The sequence below is a fragment of the Notamacropus eugenii genome, chromosome 1 (genome assembly GCF_028372415.1).
Source record: "Notamacropus eugenii isolate mMacEug1 chromosome 1, mMacEug1.pri_v2, whole genome shotgun sequence".
In the NCBI taxonomy this organism is placed as follows: domain Eukaryota; kingdom Metazoa; phylum Chordata; class Mammalia; order Diprotodontia; family Macropodidae; genus Notamacropus; species Notamacropus eugenii.
The window spans coordinates 595,393,237-595,413,302 of NC_092872.1; the positions used below are offsets into that span (position 1 = coordinate 595,393,237).

At 38.2% G+C, this 20,066-nt stretch overlaps 1 protein-coding gene across 3 annotated transcripts in view; it reads left to right on the forward strand.

Annotated features, from left to right (window-relative positions):
* Positions 1 to 20,066, forward strand: part of CFAP61 (cilia and flagella associated protein 61) — a 343,664-nt gene that overhangs the window by 72,453 nt on the left and 251,145 nt on the right. For all 3 annotated transcript variants that reach the window (XM_072634555.1, XM_072634556.1, XM_072634557.1), the window contains 3 exons: positions 2,015 to 2,088; positions 4,519 to 4,611; positions 13,292 to 13,449. In XM_072634555.1, coding sequence (XP_072490656.1) covers positions 2,015 to 2,088; positions 4,519 to 4,611; positions 13,292 to 13,449 — 325 coding nt within the window. The remainder of the gene's footprint in view (positions 1 to 2,014; positions 2,089 to 4,518; positions 4,612 to 13,291; positions 13,450 to 20,066) is intronic.

Sequence of the window (20,066 nt, forward strand, 5' to 3'; positions counted from 1 at the left end):
TGTAAATACATGCCAAATTCCGTAGGCAACATAAACAAGCAAATCTCAATGAAATTTTGTGTAATCAATCATGCTAGATTTCTTCTCTGTGTTGTGTAGTACTACTACAGCACCTTTCATCTGAAAATCTTGGCGCACACTATGAACACTAACTAATTAAACTTCACAAAACCCTAATGACCTTGGGAAGGGATATAGAGGATCACTTCACCCACTTCTGAAATGCAGCCACCTCAGGGGAGGAATGTGGCAGCTGCTTAATAATGCACTGCAACACTACACAACACTTTAGTTGAGGTAATTACTAATTGTAGTTGGTAATTGCCATGAATATTAGGCCATCAAATATTTAAGTCACCTGTATCTTGAGTTCATTACAAATCCAGTTTGTTTCTTTAGTATTTGATAAGGGAAAAAAAGTCTTAGTTTGTATTTTTTGATGACATTTTCTGGTGTTTTGTCACTCACAAACTTAAAATGGGAAAGTGCCATATTTGAAAAAAGATCATATCTAAACTTACAATATTACTGATGCATCTCTTTTAGGTTCAAAGGTGTGTTTCTACTGTCTTATGGAAACTAGAAATCTCATGTAGGAAAAACAGAACTGTTCCACTGAGCGATTCCTCCCTTGACAGTCAAATATAATTTGACAAGAGAGGTCCAAATGATTGGGAAAGTTTAACATTTTATTTTCCTCAAATTATTTTCCTCCGTTCTAAAGAGGTTCTTTCTATTTCTTCTCTTCTGTCAGAAATACTATCCTACATATGCTAGAGGTAGCTCTTCATTCTATCCTCAATTTAATAATTCCTTTTTTCTGCTCTCCATAAATTCCCTCAGGATTTTATTTTTCTGTTATTGGTCTTGTCTTATTTCTTTGACATCTCTTTTTCAAAATTAAATGTTAAGGCAGAAATGTATTAGTGTCCATTTGGGGCTCAGAAATGTCTAGGGGACCCATTCCACTTGTTAGCATTATGCATTAATAGAAATGGAAAAGCAGAAAGAAGAGAGAATCCAAGAAGTGCTTGAGTCTAAAAGGTGTTTGTTGCCATAGTACAAAATAAAAAGACAAAACCTCCTCTCAAACTGGCAGCAGGTACTGTTGAGTCTCAGATGAACCCCCAGGATGTGTATTGCAGCTGCTACTATACTTCAAAGAAGGTATAGCAGCTGGGCAAAACATCCTGGGGTTGAGCTGATCTGGGCCCCAAAGGCAGGCACCAGATGTCATGGCTCAGAAATACCAGCGGCGTGAGAAATAGGTAAGTAGTAAAGTAGGATGGAAAGGAAGGAGAATGAGATAGGAAGGAATAGAATGAGCTTCAGTGCTGCTCTTTCTCTGATTGTTATCCCAGTGATTGCTTAGGCTTCAGATGCTATGGAACATTTATAAAAAAGAGAGAGGAAAAGCAAAATTTCTTCATCAAAACAAGAAATAATACTTTCTGTTTGTTTTAGTAAAATACATAGGATTTTAAAACTAGTCTTGCTTGTAATAAGCCCCCATGTAATAACCCCCCAAAACATGTAAAGTAGACAAGAAAAAGATTGTATGTGAAATCATAAAATTTACATGGACGATTTACTTTTTATGTACTTTAAAAAAACGTAACTTCTTCATGGGACTTTCAAAGCTGTCCTGTTTGTCTGTGTTTCCTTCTGAACTTCCTTCTGTGGATTTGTAAAAGGTATATCACAAACTGTCTGGGAGTTATAGTTTTTATTTATAGGTTTTAAAAAGTTAAAATAATAAGGTACCTAATAATCCACCATTTAATCCCTAGCAATCAATATGTCTAACATTATGACAATATATCCCATTCTTAAAAATATTTCAAGAACATTTTCAGAAAGGCCAATTATTATACATTCTGGTTATTATGAAGTCTAAGCTAATGTAAAATTAATATTTTAACAATTATACAGATATTGAATATATCTTTTCTACTATAATTTGGATATTTATCATTTGTGTTACATGTTGATTTTTGTGACTTTTTCCCCCCAGCTCTGGAGGAGGAGAGTCTTCAGACGATCCAAAAAACAGAGGAAGAGTCAGTAGAACACAGTATACATAGTCTGGTAATTAAAACAATTAATTGAAATATAGATTATGAGACTTTTGTTATTTACTAGAAACTATTTACATGTTTGTAACAGACAAACTGAAGGCTTATCTATTTTATTCAAGTACTATATTTCAGAAATTCAGCCATGCCTTTTCCTTTCTTTTGCCTCCTTCTCCCTCTGTCTCTCTATCAGCAGCTCCTGGGGACTAATAGTATGCTGGTTGATGCCTAAAGTAAATATCTTTAGTTTCAAAGTGAATGGTTCCTAAGTAATGAAGAGTAATTACATATGAAATATTATCTATAGCTCTCATCCTTTCCATTGGAACCTCCATTCCAGCCCTTATTACATGGGAATCTGTAGACATCCAGACTCCCTACCCTCCACCCTTCACTCTAGAACTTGTGGGAGCTACCACTAGTACCTCTGCTGCTCTGTCCCCTCCCTCTAATATGAATATTAGGTGCTTGGCAGGTTTCCTACTCGTGTTAACTGGCAGGTAAAACATCAATAGAAATCAGGGAGGAGATTAAAGTTGGAATATATAGATTTGGGAATCTTCTCCATAAAGTTTATAAATAAAGCCAAGGCAATGAGATCACCACAGGGAAAGTATAGAGAGATGAGAAATGAAGACTGAACCTTATTGAAATCTTATGCTTAAAGAGCAGATGGAAAATGATGAAATATTGGAAACTGAAGAAAGAATAGTGAGACAAGGATGAGGTAAACTAGGACATAATGGTATCATGAAATCCATAGATCCTGAAGAAGGGGATGGCCCACATTGTTAAATGCTACAAAGACATCAAGGATATTGACACCTGAAAAAAAGTAGGTCATTGGATTTGACAATTAGATCATTGGTCTCCTTGAAGAGAGCATTTTCAGTAGATAGATAGGGACAGAAGCCTGAACATTATTCTAGGATGAGTGAAGATGGTTATACTGTCCAGAGTGGCACCTTGGTCAGAATACATCTGAGTCATTTAGTTTAATTCTGGATGTCACATTTTAGGAAGGACATTGACAAATGCGTCAAGAAATCAGTGAGGATGGTGAGCAGATTAGAGAGTATCCTATGACAGGTACAATTAAAAAGTGTTTGGGGATGTTTAGCTGGAAGAAGAGAAGAATTAAGGGGACATAATCATTGTCTTCAATTATTTGAAAGTTGTCACATTGCAGAGGGATGTATTCCTGGCCCCTGTAGCAGTAAGTAGTCTGGGATACATAGGTCTGCTGCACAGGTTCTTAGATCTGCTTTTCTAAAAGAAAAGCAACTTTTGGGGGGTCAATAATCTTCTTTAATTGCATTCACCAACACAGAAAATACAAATAGAGACTGCCTGACCATAAGCAATACATACATCACAGATCAACAGACAGATCCAACTGTCTGACCATTACATACATGCATAGTTTCCAGAGAGAGAAGTCCCAACAACTGGGTTTTCAAAACTGGGGGTCTCCTTAGTGGTTTCCTTGAGTCTGGTCAAAAAACAGAGTATATATACACTTTTCAGAGGTGGAGGGCATCAGGACCCTTGAGAATCAATGCCTTAGGAGAAATTAATAAAAGGTGTGGGCCTTCTACAAAATAAATCTCCCCTAATCAAGATTCCCTTAATGGGCAGACCTGTTAATGGGTGGAGAAGATCTTTAACTCTTTAGAAATTAACAAAAGGCATGGGTATGAGACAAAACAAGCCTCCTCTAATCAAGCTCCGCTTAATAGGCCCCACCTGAGGCCTATTAATAGACAGGGAAGATCTTTAACTTTACATTAACATTACAGCTCCCCTCCCCACCACAATCGCAATGGGGTGGACATTGCAGCAAGGATGAGAGGAAAACTTCCAATAATTATAGCATTTCCAGAGGGGAAAAGGCTACCTCAATAAGCTGTGAGCTCCCCTCTTCTCTCAGGCCCCTGACTGAAGGCTGATGACAATTTATTAGGATTATTGTGGAAAAAATTATTCATCCAGTACAGGTTGTGCCAGAAGATTTCCAAGGTCTCTTCCAACTATGAAATTCCATGATTCTGAACGTAACAGGGATGGGGTGAGGGCAGATTTATATCATTATATTAAGGGATGTATTCCGTTGATAGTACTAAAGGTTCTGCATCACTTTTCATAGCATATTCAAGGCATATCATAAATTAAATAAACTTTTGTGGTTGACTTTGCAACCTATCCATCACTTGTTTTGATAAGGAAAATTTGTTCCAATTTCAGAAAAACAACTTATTAACACACTTGACTCATAACCTGCTATGAATGAGTAACTGCCTTTATTTGGATTTTATTTATGTTGGATGAAGTGGAAACGTGAAATGTAATATAGAAATACTTTGCAAAAGTTTTGAGATAAGTACAAAAAAAGACAGGTCAATATTGTAATTACCATCAATTCTTTTGCCATTCTCTTGTTTAGGAAGAAGAAATTAGGGAAGAGGTCCTCTTTGAATACTTGCCTGAACCTGATTCTTTGTCAGCAAGTACAAGTGATCACACTCATGAATCATATGTAAGGGTTAATTACTTTTTTTAAAAAAATTATTTATTTATCTTTAGTTTTCAACATTCATTTCCACAAGATTTTGAGTTCCAAATTTTCTCCCCATCTCTCCCCTCTGCCCACCCCAAGACAGCATGCATTCTAATTACCCCTTCCCCCAATCTGCCCTCCCTTCTTTCACACCTCTCCCTTCTCTTATCCCCAACCCCTCTATTTTTTTGGAGGACAAGATAGATTTCTATACCCTATTGCCTGTATATCTTATTTCCTAGTTGCATGTAAAAATAATTTTTAACATTTGTTTTTAAAACTTTGAGTTCCAACTTCTCTCCCTTCTTCCTTCCCTACCCATCCCCACTGAGAAGGCAAGCAATTTAATATAGGTTATATGTGTGTAGTTATGCAAAAGACTTTCATAAAAGTCATATAAAAAATAACTACATTTCCCTCCATTATATCCTTCCCCCCATTTATTCCATTCTCTTTTGACCCTATCTCCCCTTAAAAGTGTTTACTCCTAATTATCCCTTTCTCCCATTTGCCCTCCCTTCTATCATACCCCACCTGCTTATCCCCTTCTCCCCTACTTTATTGTAGTGTAAGAGAGATTTTCATAGCAAATTGAGTGTGCATGTTATTCCCTCTTTAAGCCAAATGTGATGAGAGTAAGGTTCACTTTTTTCCTCTTACTTCCCCCCTCTTCCCCTCCTTGAAAAATCTTTTTCTTGCCTCTTTTATGTGAGATAATTTGCCTCATTCTATTTCTCCCTTTCTCCTCTCAATGTATTCTTCTCTTACCCCTTAATTTTATTTTTTTAGATATCATCCCTTCCTATTCAACTCACCCTGTGCCCTCTGTCTATATGGATATAATCCCTCCAACTACTCAAATACTGAGAAAAGTCTCAAGAGTTACAAATATTACTTTTCCATGTAAGAATGTTAACAGTTTAGCTTTAGTAAGTCCCTTATGATTTCTCTTTCCTGTTTACTTTTTCATGCTTCTTTTGATTCTTGTGTTTGAAAGCTCTGGTCTTTTCATCAAGAATGCTTGAAAGTCCTCTATTTCATTGAATGATCATTTTTCCCTTCAAGTATTACACTCAGTTTTTCTGGATAGGTGATTTTTGGTTTTAATCCTAGTTTTTTTGACTTCTGGGATATCATATTCCAAGCCCTGTGATCCCTTAATGTAGAAGCTGCTAGATCTTGTCTTATCATGTATGTATTTCCATAGTACTCAAATTGTTTCTTTCTGGCTGCTTGCAATATTTTCTTCTTGATCTGGGAGCTCTGGAATTTGGCTACAATATTCCTAGGAGTTTTCCTTTTGGATCTCTTTCAGGAAGTGATCAGTATATTCTTTCAATATTTATTTTACCCTCTGGTTCTAGAATATCAGGGCAGTTTTCCTTGATAATTTCCTGAAAGATGATGTCTAGGCTCTTTTTTTGGTCATGGTTTTCAGGTAGTCCCATAATTTTTAAATTGTCTCTCTTGGATCTATTTTCCAGGTCAGTTGTTTTTCCAGTGAGATATTTCACATTGTCTACTATTTTTTCATGGTTTTGTTTTATAATTTTTTGATTTTTCATGAAGTCATTAGTTTCCATCTGCTCCATTCTAATCTTTAAAGAATTATTTTCTTCAGTGAGCTTTTGGAGCTCCTTTTCCACCTGGCCAATTTTGTTTTTTAGGGCATTCTTCTCCTCATTGGCTTTTTGAATATCTTTTGCCATTTGGGTTAATCTATTTTTTAAGGTGTTATTTTCTTCAGCATGTTTTGGGACCCCTTTAGCAAGCAGTTGATTCATTTTTCATAATTTTCTTGCATCACTCTCATTTCTCTTCCCAATTTTTCCTCTACTTCTCTTACTTGATTTTCAAAATCCTTTTTGGGCACTTCCATGGCCTGAGGCCAATTCATATTTTTCTTGGAGGCTTTGGATGTAGGAGTTTTGACTTCATTGTCTTCTATTTGCATGTTTTGGTCTTCTTTGTCACCAAAGTAAGATTCTATATTCTGATTCTTTTTCCAGTTTTTACTTATTTCCCCAAGCATTTACTTGACTTTTGAGCTCTTTCTCAAGGTTGATCTCTGCTTCCAGTGGGGGTTGGAGGTATATTGTCAGTCACTCAATTCCCCCACAATCTGTGGGCCTAGAGCTCCAGAAACAGTCACTGCTGCTATCCCCTGCTGCTGTTGTGGCTGCTGGGGTTTCCTCCACCCTCTTCCCCCTCCACCACCCTGGGGCTGGAGCTGCACAACTCTACCCTCCCACACTGGTCCCACAGACTTTTTCCACTGACCTTCCAATTTATCCTCAACATTTTTTGGGCCGTGAAGTCTGAAAACTGCCACAGGTGCCTGAGATTTGATCCTCCTGAGGCCTAGTCAGGTTTTCTCTGTGCTGGCGCAGTCCAAGCTGGACAGTGCCCTGCCCTCACTGTGCCACCATAGACACTTCCTGGTGACCTTCCAAGCTGTCTTGGGCTGGTGATTTGCTTCACTCTGTCATTCTGTGGGTTCTACGGCTCTAGAATTTGTTTAGAGCCATTTTGAGCAGATATTTCGCTGGGCTTGGGGACAGTGCTCTAGAAAGTCCCTGCTGTTTCTCCACCATTTTGGCCCCACCCCTTGATTAAGTTTTTTGAAAAGGTCATTTGCTCATCCACATAAACAATTGAGTAGTTCCTACTGGAGTGCCTTTCTTCTTGCCATTTTTCCTACCTGGAATATTCCCCACCACCAATGCAGATAGGCTGTTCTTTCCTCCTAATCCATATCTGTTGCCCCTTTCAAGGCCCAGCCCAAAACTCATGGCCTCATTTATTCATTCAACTAACATCTATTAAATGCCTTCACCAAGCCTTCTCTGACTCATTTAGAGTTTTGTGATCACTATGATTACTAGAGTGTCTCTCGTAGGAACAAGAGAACCTAACTTCAAATTCTCTCTGCTACTTAGAACCTTGTGACCTTGGGCTCTCAATTTTCACATCTGTAAAATGAGAGGGTTAGGCTAGAGGATGTCTCAGGTCTCTTTCTGCTCTAGATTTATAAACCTGTGATTCCGTGATGCATATTTTGTTCCCCCAACTCAGTTAACCGTTCTTTAGAAAGAAACGTGACTTGAAATACCCTAGGAGCACGTACTGCCACCCTTCCCATAGCAAGTGCTGAGCTCAATAAATATGTGTATACTAACTAGAATTTCAAGCAAATTTTAATGGTTTGTGCTTTTGTGACATTTCTGTAATACATTTAATTATTGGATTTTTAAAAATGTTAATGGTAAAATTTTGAGTAAATGACTATTATTAAAATGATTTTCAAAAATATGACCCTGAATTGCTATCATCATGGAATCTTATTCCTTCCACTGGATTCCTATGGTTTTAGATATGCATATTTATCTTCCAATTACATGTAAACATTTTTAATATTCATTTTAAAAAATTTTGAATTCCAAATTCTCTCCCTCCCTCCTATCCCTCTCCCATTCCTTGAGAAAGTAAATACGTTATCAATTATACATGTGAAGTCATGCAAAATATATTTCTGTATTACACATGTTATGAAAGAAACACTCCCCCCCCAAAAAAACCCCAAGAAAAATAAAGAAGTGAAAAAAGAATGTTTCTTCAATAAGCACTCAGAGTTCATCAGCTCTTTCTCTAGAGAAAGATAGCATTTTCCACCATGGGTCATTTAGAATTGTCTTAGATCATTGTCTTGATCACTCCTGTGGGTTTTAAGGTGTTTTCATGCTTCAGAGAGGTAGAACTAAAAAGGAAAAAAAGTTGACCTAAGGGTCAAAGAAAGTATTTGAGGGCTCTTGACTTTCAGGGCAGGGCCTCAAAAGTTACAAGTTGCAAGGACAGTGTATTATTTGCTCCAAGATCTCACTGCCATTGAATTTGATTGTGTACATGATGGGAGGGGGAGAGGGGAAAGGCATTGCAATGGAAGAGAGCCAAAAAAAAAAGTCTTCTTGTTCATATTATTAGATTGTATTATTTTCTTTTGGAGAACTGGTTTTTACAGTCACTGGGATCAGAGGTTCAGAGCTTTTGGGCTCAAAGAGACCTTAGAGTTCATCCAATTCCTTCATTTGACAAATGAGGAAACTGAAGTTCAGATGGTTTAAGTGACTTGCTCTAAATCACATGTGAGTAGTAAGAGTAGTGCAGGATCAAGGGAGACCATGTATGTGAGATGTTTTACTAACTTTAAAGCACAGTGATATCAGCTGTTTTTATTAAATTTTGACACTAGTTGTATGACCACCAAACTTCAGTTTATTCATCATGTAAAATGGGGTTTAATAATACCTGTCTCTCAGCATTCTTTTGAGGTTCAAATGAGAGAAAATATGTAAAGTATTATGCAGACTTTAAAACACTGTGTCAGTGTGACTTTTTATAATTCAATTTAATATTTTTAAAGCACCTATTATATTCAAGGCATCGCCCCTTGAACATTGCGTATACAAATGTAACGCCTCTCCCTGCGTTATTACTCCCAATTTAAACTTATGTTCACCCAGAGGGCCGATGCTACTCTCAGGTTCTAGGGATATTCTGTGAGTGCATACTTTTGATGCTGTAGCTCACTATCTTACCTCCATTAATAGCTAAAAGTACAATTTCCTCAAAGCAATGACATCTACATATTTACAGTGGCATATTAAGAACAGTAGCTACAAATCATTCCCCCAGTAAACCTGGGCCATACTTTCTTTCAAGTACATATAGCATTCATAGGTATATTCAATGGGCACAAATTCCTCCTCCTCCTCCTTCACCTTTTCTTTCTCTTTTCCTCTCTCCTCCTTTTCCTTCTTATATGAGGCTGGTATGTATTTCTTATACAACCGAATGGTAAAACTTAAACTAAACAAACAAGTAGCAGTGTTAGACTCTTCTACTCAGGCTGGAGGTTGATCATATTACCATGTAAACATAAAACAATTCACAGTATTTCTGACTAAGAATTTTACATTTCTTCTAGCTTTGTGTGGTTTCCCCAAAGTTCATAATTTTTGGCAAGCCAGCAGCTTGGGTTCCTCCTCTTGTTGGTCTTTGATTTTTCTGATACAGAGCTTCCCTTGCCAAGAGTCAGCTGCTTTCATTGGACCCAATACCTTTGGACCTCTATAACTCAAAAGGTCACTGCCAAGTCTGGCCATATCCACTTCAACAATGACATTCTATCACCTACTCAGGAAAAGAAACACGAAGCAGAAAATATCAGGGACCCACGGGCCAGTTTATCTAATTTGGTCAAGCAAGGAGTGACAGAAGGCTGGGAGAAGATAGCCTAACTCCTTTACCACTTATCCCTTCACAAGGAGTCTAGAGATTGAATGGAACTTTCCACACTGGAGTTGAAGTAAGAGACTGAGCCAGAAGCCGACCCTTGATCTGGCACCCTATTGTCCTGCTGCTGTCATCAGGTGAAAGGAAGAGTAGGCCACCAAATGTTGAGTTCTTTCAGTGTTGTGTCACCACATGGCTAGAAGTCAGGCCTCAAAGCACCTATGTGGTTGGCCAGAACCAGGAAAGGCAACTCTAAGCATATTACAAGGGCCAGCCTTTGTTATCTATATAGATTGTTTCACTGAGCCTCACAGCAAACCCTGTGCAGTAGGGTTTGGACGTATGAGTTTGAGATGTCTGTGGGATATGCAGGAGATATTCAGTAGACCATTGGTGATACAAGATAGGAATTCAAGAGAAAGATTAGAGCTGGATATACTGCTTTGAAGTATTCTATCAAGAGATGATATTTTAACCCAAGGAGCTAATGAGATTTCTGAGAGAGATGAGAGGTGGGGAGGGAGAGGGCAGGGAAGGCATAATCCTGAGTAACATTCATCCTAAAGGGATACCTGTGTGGTTTGAAATCAAAGTGCAAGAAGTTTGTGGGCAGGAGAATAGGGAAAAGTGGGGAAGCAAGATCACCAATACAGACTGATATAGAGAGAACATCACAGGGATTAAATTAGAAAAGAATCTGATATATATATATCTGGAGGTAGTACTCAATACATGTTTCCTCTGTCCTAGACTTTCCATGTTGTCATTTTTGCAGAATATTCTTCATTCTTCCTATCATCTTTCTGCCCTTATCCTCTATTTTGAATCAGTCAGAGGCAGAGCTGGTAGCCAGAGCTAATCTTTGCTTTGAAAATAAATTAAGGCAATTTCCCCTTCTGGCCTTTTTATCTTTTGCCTGATAGCAATCAACCCAATTAGCAGACTTCATTGTGATGAATCAGACTGGGTTCAAACCACAAATTTCTGAAATGTATTGTCATGGTAATCACCTTATGCTCCTGACAATGTATTATCTAAATTTGTAGTCATTGGTTAGTCTTTCCAACAAGTGGATATTATTCTCATGTAGTTGCAGTTTTAAGGATATAATAGAAGAAATAGATGAGCCTAGAAAGATTAAGCACAAGATCCTTATTTCCACCTGAAATGATCAATTTTATTTTAATTTTTGTATTGGAAAAACGTTTATATTCAAATTCACATATCATGATAAATGTGATGTCTTATCCTAGAAATTCTTAGTGCACTATGAATTTCATTCTGGATATACTAGGTCAGTAGTCATTAACCGGATGTAGGTTTTTTCCAGACTATCCCTCTGAAAGGATTTTGGGGCTTCCAAGATTACTTATTCTTTGGGAATGTCATTTTGATTCCAACCCCTCTGGTTTTTATTGTTTGACTACTGTCTCTTTCCTATCCTAGTTCTCGCACTAATTTTGTGATCACTCTTCTGTCTTTTCCACTGACTTCTCTTCCTCTTCCTGCCCCCTAAATATGGGCATTTCCAAAAGTTCTGCCTTTCCCTCTCCTCTCTAATTAGTAGTCTTAACCCTACCAAAGAAGAGGGTCAGCACCATGGCTAATGAATGACTGAAAGTAGCTGTGTCAGCCATAGAGCCTATGAATAGCAAGTGACCACCCCTTCCCCTAAGACTGGGTTGATTTGTTTTACCTTTGTAGGAGTGTATTCTCTTAACTGGAAATATTTTAATAGGATGAAGAGGTTATTGGTACTGGTCTAGATTTGGTTGGTTTGACTGGTTTTGTTGCCTGTAAGTAGTTTGGGTTGTCAATGGAATAAGAGTAAAAACTAGGTGAATTTCTGGAACACAAGGAGGATATAGCTGTACTGTCTGTTTCTCAAGGAGAAAATTTCCTGTGACATGGATATGTCTGTATCTCTTTCCTTTGTGCACCTGCCCAAAGAGAAGCAGCTGGAGGAGAGAGTGTGTGGTCATCAACATGGCCCTACCCAAGATGCCTTGTGTCCTGTGTTGGTATTTAGAGCTTTTTCTGGGTGGTGGTTAGTGTTAAGGTAAAGGCTGAATCCGTAAAAACCTTTCAGAGGCAGATTCCGCTGCATTTCAGATTTATTTATTACTCTGCCCTATCACCCCCAACTTGTTTTGAGATCCTAGATGTGAGGAAACAGCCTATGGAAATGACACACATCTTTCAAGGCCCCATTTAACTTCCATTTCTATGAAATTTTCCTCATCACTGCCACCTAGAAACTATTTCTCTGTGGTTCACCTTACCTTGTATTTTTTTTTTATGTAAAAGTCTTATCTCCCTTACTAAATTGCAATCTCCTTGAAGGCAGAGACTGTATCTTCTTTATCCTTATATTCCATAAAGCACCTAGGAACAATATTTTCAATATAATAGATCGTCAGCAAATATTGAATAAATTAATAATAGCTAGTATTTGTATAATGCGTAAAGGTTTGCAAAGCATTTTACATATATTTCCTCATTTGATCCTTCTTTAAAACAACACTATGCATTAGGTTCTGTTATTCCCATATTTCAGATGAGAAAACTGAGGCACTGAGGAATTAAGTGACTTGCCCAAGGTCAGACAGCTAGTAAGAGGGGGAATCTCAAATCAAGTCTTTTTGACTTTAGGTACAACACTTTATCTACTGTGCCACCTATCTGAATCTAAATAATGGTCAGGGCATAAATTGTGAACCTAGAAACTAGGAAAATTTCTCTAGTTTCTACCCAAAAGTTTAGCTCTCATTATTTTTCTAGATTTGTCTCTCCAGTTAGGAGTATAAGCTCTGTGAACAGGAACCATGCTATATGTTTCTTCTGAATCTTCTTATAATTATAGGATAGTGTGAGCACATAGTGGATATCCATTAACTGAGTGATAAGAGTTCCAATCTGACGCCTTTCCCCCAGTTTAGCCCTAGCTCTTCCTTATTTGTTCCCCATCAAAGGCCAAAAGTCCTTGTTGCCCCATGGTACTGTACTCCCATTGTGGGGTCACAACTGCACTAGCAACATTTTATTATGATTTAATCCACAATAGAAATATTGCTGGATAGTTAGGTAAGTTTATTTTTAAATAGTATCTTGATTTTTTCATCTATAATTGAAATTAATTTTGTGACCTTTATATGATTTTTTTTAATTCCTCACCTTCTAAAATTTGGGTATCTCATTAAGTATTCCTCCTTCAATTCAAGCTCATCTCAGAATGTGTTGTTCTCCTGGGTGAAAAGTTCACACCTGTACTTGTAATACAATAATGCTGGGATGATGCAAGAGCTCATTAAACTGAGGAAAAGAAATATGACTTGCGTTTGGTCCCTTGCCTCTTTTTTTGCTCTAGGAAGAGGAAAAACCTGCTTCTGAAATGTCATATGATTTTTTAAAAATATCTAAAGTCAGCCTAGCAATTGATGATGAAGACTTTCGTCCTGTATACAAAGGTGCTTCATCTGCTTTCTGTATCCAGCTGTTTTGTATTGATGAGAAGTATGAAACAAGGCAAGTACTGTTATTTAGATTTTCTATATAATAAGATGCCTATTTTATGACAGTGTTGCCATGACATTCTTATATATAATAATTGTAGAAGCTAATATTATTATGGTTTCATTAAGTAAAACAAAAAAAAGGTGTGGAAAAAAATCACAGAATTGCAGATTTTGGAAGGGCCTCTGAGGAGGCCAACTGATCCAACCCAGTCCTGAACAAAAATCCTTTTTACAGCTATCTACAGAAGTGGTTATCCAGCCTTTGTCTGAAGATCTCCAGTAGAGGTCAACCCACTACCTCCTAATATGGCTCATTATACTTTGGAATAAATCTATTGGTAATGCATTTTTCTTCATTTTGCAGGATTTTTATCAGTCTCATACTGTTACAGTCAATTTAACATCTGAGACAATGAACATAATATAAATCTCAAATCTAGTTCCTGTGAATGACATAATATGATACTACCTCTACCAACAAACAGTGTTTTCAATAAAACACAATTTTCCCTCTTTCCCACAACCAAAATCACAGGAAAGAGCATAGAACAATTGCTAAACAGATTACTATGCATATCTTTCACTTCATCATGTTCTCCTTTACCACATACCAAATTTTTACTCTTGTTGGTAACTTCTTGTTTTCCCTTTGCCTACACGATGTTGACAACAATAGATTTCTTACAGTCACAGTGGAATTAAATGTCCGTGTACTTCCATCTCTGCCCGGTCTGCCTCAACTTCTTTGGGATCTCAGACATGACTCTAACCTTAAATAAAGTGCTTTCCAGGGACTTTGTTTCTGTTTTACCAAGTAACCATTAAAGACTGATGCCTCTCCTACCCAATATCTCACATCAAGAATGAATGAGTGAATTAAAAAGTATTTATTTAGTGTTTGCTAAGTGTACCTTGCAAGCACAGGGATAATTTCTAGAATGCAAACTAGAGGTAGTCCCTACTCAAGGAATTTGTATTCTAAGAGAGGTAGATAGTACACATGGGGATGGTGGCCAGGCAAAGTTGTTTGTGAGTATAATAGTAGGGTAGTCCTTTGACATAGCCTTTCTGGAGAACATGGTAGTGTTTGCTTGATTACAGTTCTTAGAGCAAGAGGAGAGTGGGGTAAGGGTGGTTCCTAGAAATGAGAGGGTAGAAAATAGCTGGGGTGAGGATGAGGACATATGATCCCAGAGGTTTCAGAACAGAACAGGCATGGTCTCTTGAGGTGGGGTGTGGAGGTTAGAGCGCTAGCAGCAGGATAGAAAATGACTGGGATAAAAGTAAGGATCTGTAGTCCCGGGGAATTCAGAACTAATGGAAAAGGATCCTCACTCTTTCTTAACATATCTTGGTTATGCTCATTATTTTAGGGAGAATTTTCTCCTACACCCATTCTTCTATTGATATATCTAGATTCCTTGCTTGTTTTTTGCTCTGCCTAAGGCAAGTAAAAGAATACAGTGTATAATATATATGTATATATATACGTATATATGTCTTAGATTTTGTTATCTCTTTAAAGCACTATATTTTTAGGATCCAGAAATGGAATAGTACCCGTCCCACATGGAGAATTTAAGATCATACCCAACCTATAACACTTTAAAGGGTAAAATCTGGTGTAAGTGACTATCAAGGGCAGCCTTGAAGTAAAGAAGGGAAAGAGATGTTCCAGAAAGGTGACTTGTGGTCTGCAGGGTTTGTTCGTCTTCATCATCATCATTACTCATTTTTATGTAGTGTTTAAAGATTTTCACTCTTCACATTTATTAAATGTAAATATAATGAGAATATAAATCAGTAAACACTAGGAACTAGGCACTATGCTGGGTGCTCAGAATATGAGAGGGGAGCAGGCAAGCTATTGCAGATCAAATCTTCAAAGACATATACTATGATGAAAAGTGCAAAGAATACAAGATTCCACTATGCTTATATTTGCTGTTTGGAATAGTGTTTGATTCTCTAGAGCAAGATGCAACTTTGAAGACTTTCCTTCAACAAAGCATCTCCTGAACAGATGTTAAGATCATAAAAAACTGATAGATGCAACAATAGAAATAACTTTGTTCAACAATCTTGTGATTATTAATATTAAGTGAAGCATAAAACAGGAAGCTAGATGCTTGCCAAATGTATTTGCCACCATTGTGGAGAATGTTCAGGGCATAAAACAAATGGAATAGGAGTCCCTTTAGATGGTAAAGAACTTTTTTCTGGAAAGATAGAAATTGCATTATTATAACTAGATTTACTATATCTAACATTACTTACATATAAACCTTTGTAGGAGATGATCATTGAAATCTCATTCCCAATCACCCGCCACCTAATTCTTTATTTACATCTCCCTTAATTTCCCACCCCAAAGTTCTGTCACCCGTCCTTTCTGCTCTACCTTTTGGAATGCCTTGTGATGTTTAAAAATGTCAAGAGACTTAGTTTCTGGGCAATTAATCATTTTATTAATAATGATAGCATTTTGTTAGTAAAACAGGTCAATGGCATTCTTACCTACCAAAGTCTCTTATGGTGGTGGGCTCACAACTTATATGCCCTTGGAAAAGTGGATATTCCTGAGGATGACAGTCATCTCTGATGGGTTAACATTAATGAGAAAATGAATATTTTAATAAGTTGCAGGTTCATTCTAATAAGGTTCTGGGGGATATGTGACTTGAATCACCCAAGCCTTGGTCAAAGAGACTTATCAATATACACATCAAAGAGGGAATCCACTTCTTTCCCAGACCTATCTGACCAAACATAATGGACACCAATTATATCAGCCTGGTTGGGTAAGTTTTTCCCAAGATTTCCTACAATGGTTGATTTCTGAATAAGGAAGTGGAAAACCCTTTCATCCTAATTCGATAATTGGCTATTAATATAAGAAAGAAATAATAATTTCTCTCAACCTGTTCCACAGACAGCAAACTTCCTTTTATACTAAATCTTTACCTCTTTCTTTCCTTCCATCTTTTAGCTATTATTGAAACTTGGCTTCCACTGATTACACACTCTGTGTGGGGTCTTACTTGTGGGGGAGTTGGAATATTTCTTCCTGCCCTTTGTCACTTCCAAGTTCTGCCCCTACTTCTTTTCATCAGTAATCTTTCCTTTGAGCTTCATGTAACTCATCTCTATCAATCAAAATCCTGGCAGCTAATGCCCACAGATCTCTAGGCTTCTTCCCTTCCTCCCTCAATGAGTTTGGTACCTGGCTCACATTTTTTCTCTCCTTCCCAACTCCTTCCCTCATACTTGGGGGTTTCAGCATATCTGTTGACTCCCCCTCAAAGATTCAAACCACTCAGTTCTTCAACCTACTCACATCCCATGACCTACTCCACCCCACCTCAGTCATATACAACCATCTTCATACCTTTGATCTTACCACCTCCTACAAATGCTTCACCTCTTTGTTCAAGAATTCTGAAATCCTCCTATTTGACCATAATCTATTGACGCTCCTGCCTCTCCCTCTCCCTTCTCTTACCAAACCCTACTTTTTCTTCATACTATGAACTTCAATCCCTTGCCCTTTCAGTTCTTTCCCAGACAATCTCCCCCGAACTATCCATTCTTTCCTTCTTCCCTATCCTTACCCCTCAGTGAACCAATTCAACTCTACACCATTTTCCTCTCTTGAATCACCAGCCCCTTTATCATTTTACTGAATGCACCCCTCCCAAGCCTCAGTCTTGAATCATTTCTGTCTGTTGCTTCCTTTGCTCCTGCACGTGTTGCTGAATGAAGGTGGAGATAATTATTTCACTATAAATTTGTTACATAATGTCACCAGGCCCTCAGTGCTTCTAGGCAAGGGTGGGGAACCTGAGGCCTTGAGGTCACATGTGCACATGAGTGCAACCTTTTGCCTGAGTCCAAGTTTTACAGAATAAACCCTTTTATTAAGGGGTTTTATTCCCTGAAGCTTGGATTCAGTCACAACCTAGAAATCTAGGTAATCCTTTTATCCTTCTATAATCCTTCTACTGCCTTATCAACTCACTATTCCACTCTCCACAGTGGCTCTTCCAAACCTATTCATCTCTCATTAGACCTTCCAAGGCTCCTCCTCTGCCCACCCTTTTAGTTGAGAACCTTACTTCATATTTTACAGAAAAAAAAATAAGACCATTCTTCATTAGTTCCCACTTCTTCCCTCTTCCTCATACATCACTCATGTGCCTTCCTTCACCCCTGACTAATGAGGTGGCCTTATTCTTTACCAACACTAACCCCTCTTCCTGCACAAGTGATCCCATCCCATCTATTCCAACAGATTCCCTCTCTGTTATCCCCATCTATCACTCATTTTCATAACATTTCATAACAAAACATATTTCATAACAGCATCAGTAATTTTCATGACATTCCCTTCTTCTTATAAACATTCTTATGTCTTCTTTATCCTGAAAAAAAACCTTTCACTTTATCTTTCCATCCCCCCATTGTCCTATATCTTTTCTACCCTTTGTAATTAAACTGGAAAAAGCTGTCTACAATGGTGCTTTCACTTTCTTCTGCTTCTCTTCTTAACTCCTTACAATCCAGCCTTTGACCTTTATTGTTCCATCAAAGCTTCTCTCTTCAAAGTTCATGATGATCTCTTACTTGCCAAATCTGAGAACCTTTTCTCAATCTTTGTTCTCCTTGCTCATTTTGACACTGGTGATCACTCTTTCCTCCTTGATACTTTCTTCTCTCCTGGTTTTCCTCCAACGTATTAGACCACTTCTCAATCTGCTTTGTTGGATCCTTCTCCAGAGCACAGCTAATCATAGGTATCCCTCAGAGTTCTGTCTTGGGCCCTCTTCTATTCTCCCTCCATAGTTTTTCACTTGATCTCATCAGTTCCAGTGTAATTATCACCTCTATGCTGACAATTTCAAATCTGCCTATGCTATTCCTACCTCTCTGCTCACTTTGTCTTGCCTCTCCAACTGCCTTTCTGACACCTTGGACTGGATATCTAGTAGACATCTTAAACTCAACATGTCTAAAACAAGGCTCAGTATCTTTCCTCCCTAAACCATCCTCTTTCCTACATTCACTGCTACTATTAAAAGACTCCACCATCCTCCCAGTCTCTCAGGTTCACAACCTAGAAGTCTTCCTGGAAGTGTCACTATCTCTCACACCATATCTGTTGCCAAGGTCTGTTGATTTCACCTTTACATCATCTCTCAGATATGCTCCTTTCTCTCCTCTGACATAGCAGCCACTCCATGCAGGACCTCATTACCCCACACCTGAATTATTGTAATAGTCTGCTGGTGGGTCTGCCTGCCTCAAGTCCCTCCTCACTCCAAAATATCCTCCATTCAGTGACTAAAGTGACCATATCATTCTTCTGTACACTAAACTCCTTGTTGACTGCAGGAGCAAATACAAAAAACCCTGTTTGGCATTAAGCTCTTCATAACCTAGCCGCTTTCTATATTTCCCATCTTCTTACATCTTACTCCTTGGCATGTACTTTTTGATTCAGTGATACAGGCCTCTGGACTCTTCCATCAGTGACATTCCTCAGCTCCAGGCCTTTTCTCTGACTGTTTCCATTGCTTCCAATGCTCTCCCTCCAAATCTCTATCTACTAACTTCCCTGACTTCCTTTGTTGTTGTTCAAATGCTTCTGTCATGTCTGACTCTCAGTGAACCCGTTTGGGGTTTTCTTGGCAAAGATACTGGAGTGGTTTGCCATTTCCTTCTTCAGCTCATTTTATAGGTGAGGAAACTGAGGCAAACAGGGTTAAGTCCCTAGCCCAGGGTCACACTGCTAGCAAGTGTCTGGCTGCCTTTAAGACCCAATCTCATCTTCTACAGGAAGCCTTTCCCAACCCTTCTTACTTCTGGTGCCTTCTTTCTGTTAATTATCTCCTGTCTGTATCCTGTATATCGTTTGTGTGTACATATTAGCTCTTGTTCTTTTCCCCTTTACATGGTGAGCTCCTTGAGGGCAAGAACTGTCTTTTACCTCTTTGTAGCTCTAGTGCTTAGCACAGTGCCTGCATAAAGGAGGCACTTCATCAATGTTCCTCAGTATTAAGAGAACTTTAAAACAGGAAGATGGATGCTTGCCAAAAGGGTTTGCCACTGTTCATGGAGAATGTCCAGTGCACAGAACAATTGCAACATGAGTCCTTTTGGATGGCAAAGAACTGTTTCTGGAAAGATAGAAATTTTATTAGTATAACTAGATTTATCCTATCTAAAATATACTTGGAGAAAACCTTTATATTAGACAATGTAAGTAAATGTCTTAGTTCCTCATTAGGCAATTTTCTTGCAGAAAACTAGGAGTTACTACAGTAACAGCCCTGTAAAATTATTCAGTCTTTCATTATCCTTTTCTGGCTCTGTTCCTGACTTTCCAAACTTAAAAACCCTGCCTTGGCTGCTGTATTTATGCTGAGGGCTACTTACCCCCTGACATCAAACCATCTGTGGCCTTTTCACTCTGGAATATCCCTACCCAACGTCTGTGTGTTTCTCCCATTAGTTAAATTCTTACTGAAACCTCCATTTTATGAAGGGGCTAGCCAGCCTTCATTGGCTGGATCTTGACTTTCCAGACTTCAAAACTCAGCCCAGCACAGGGTACCTTCATCTCTCGCC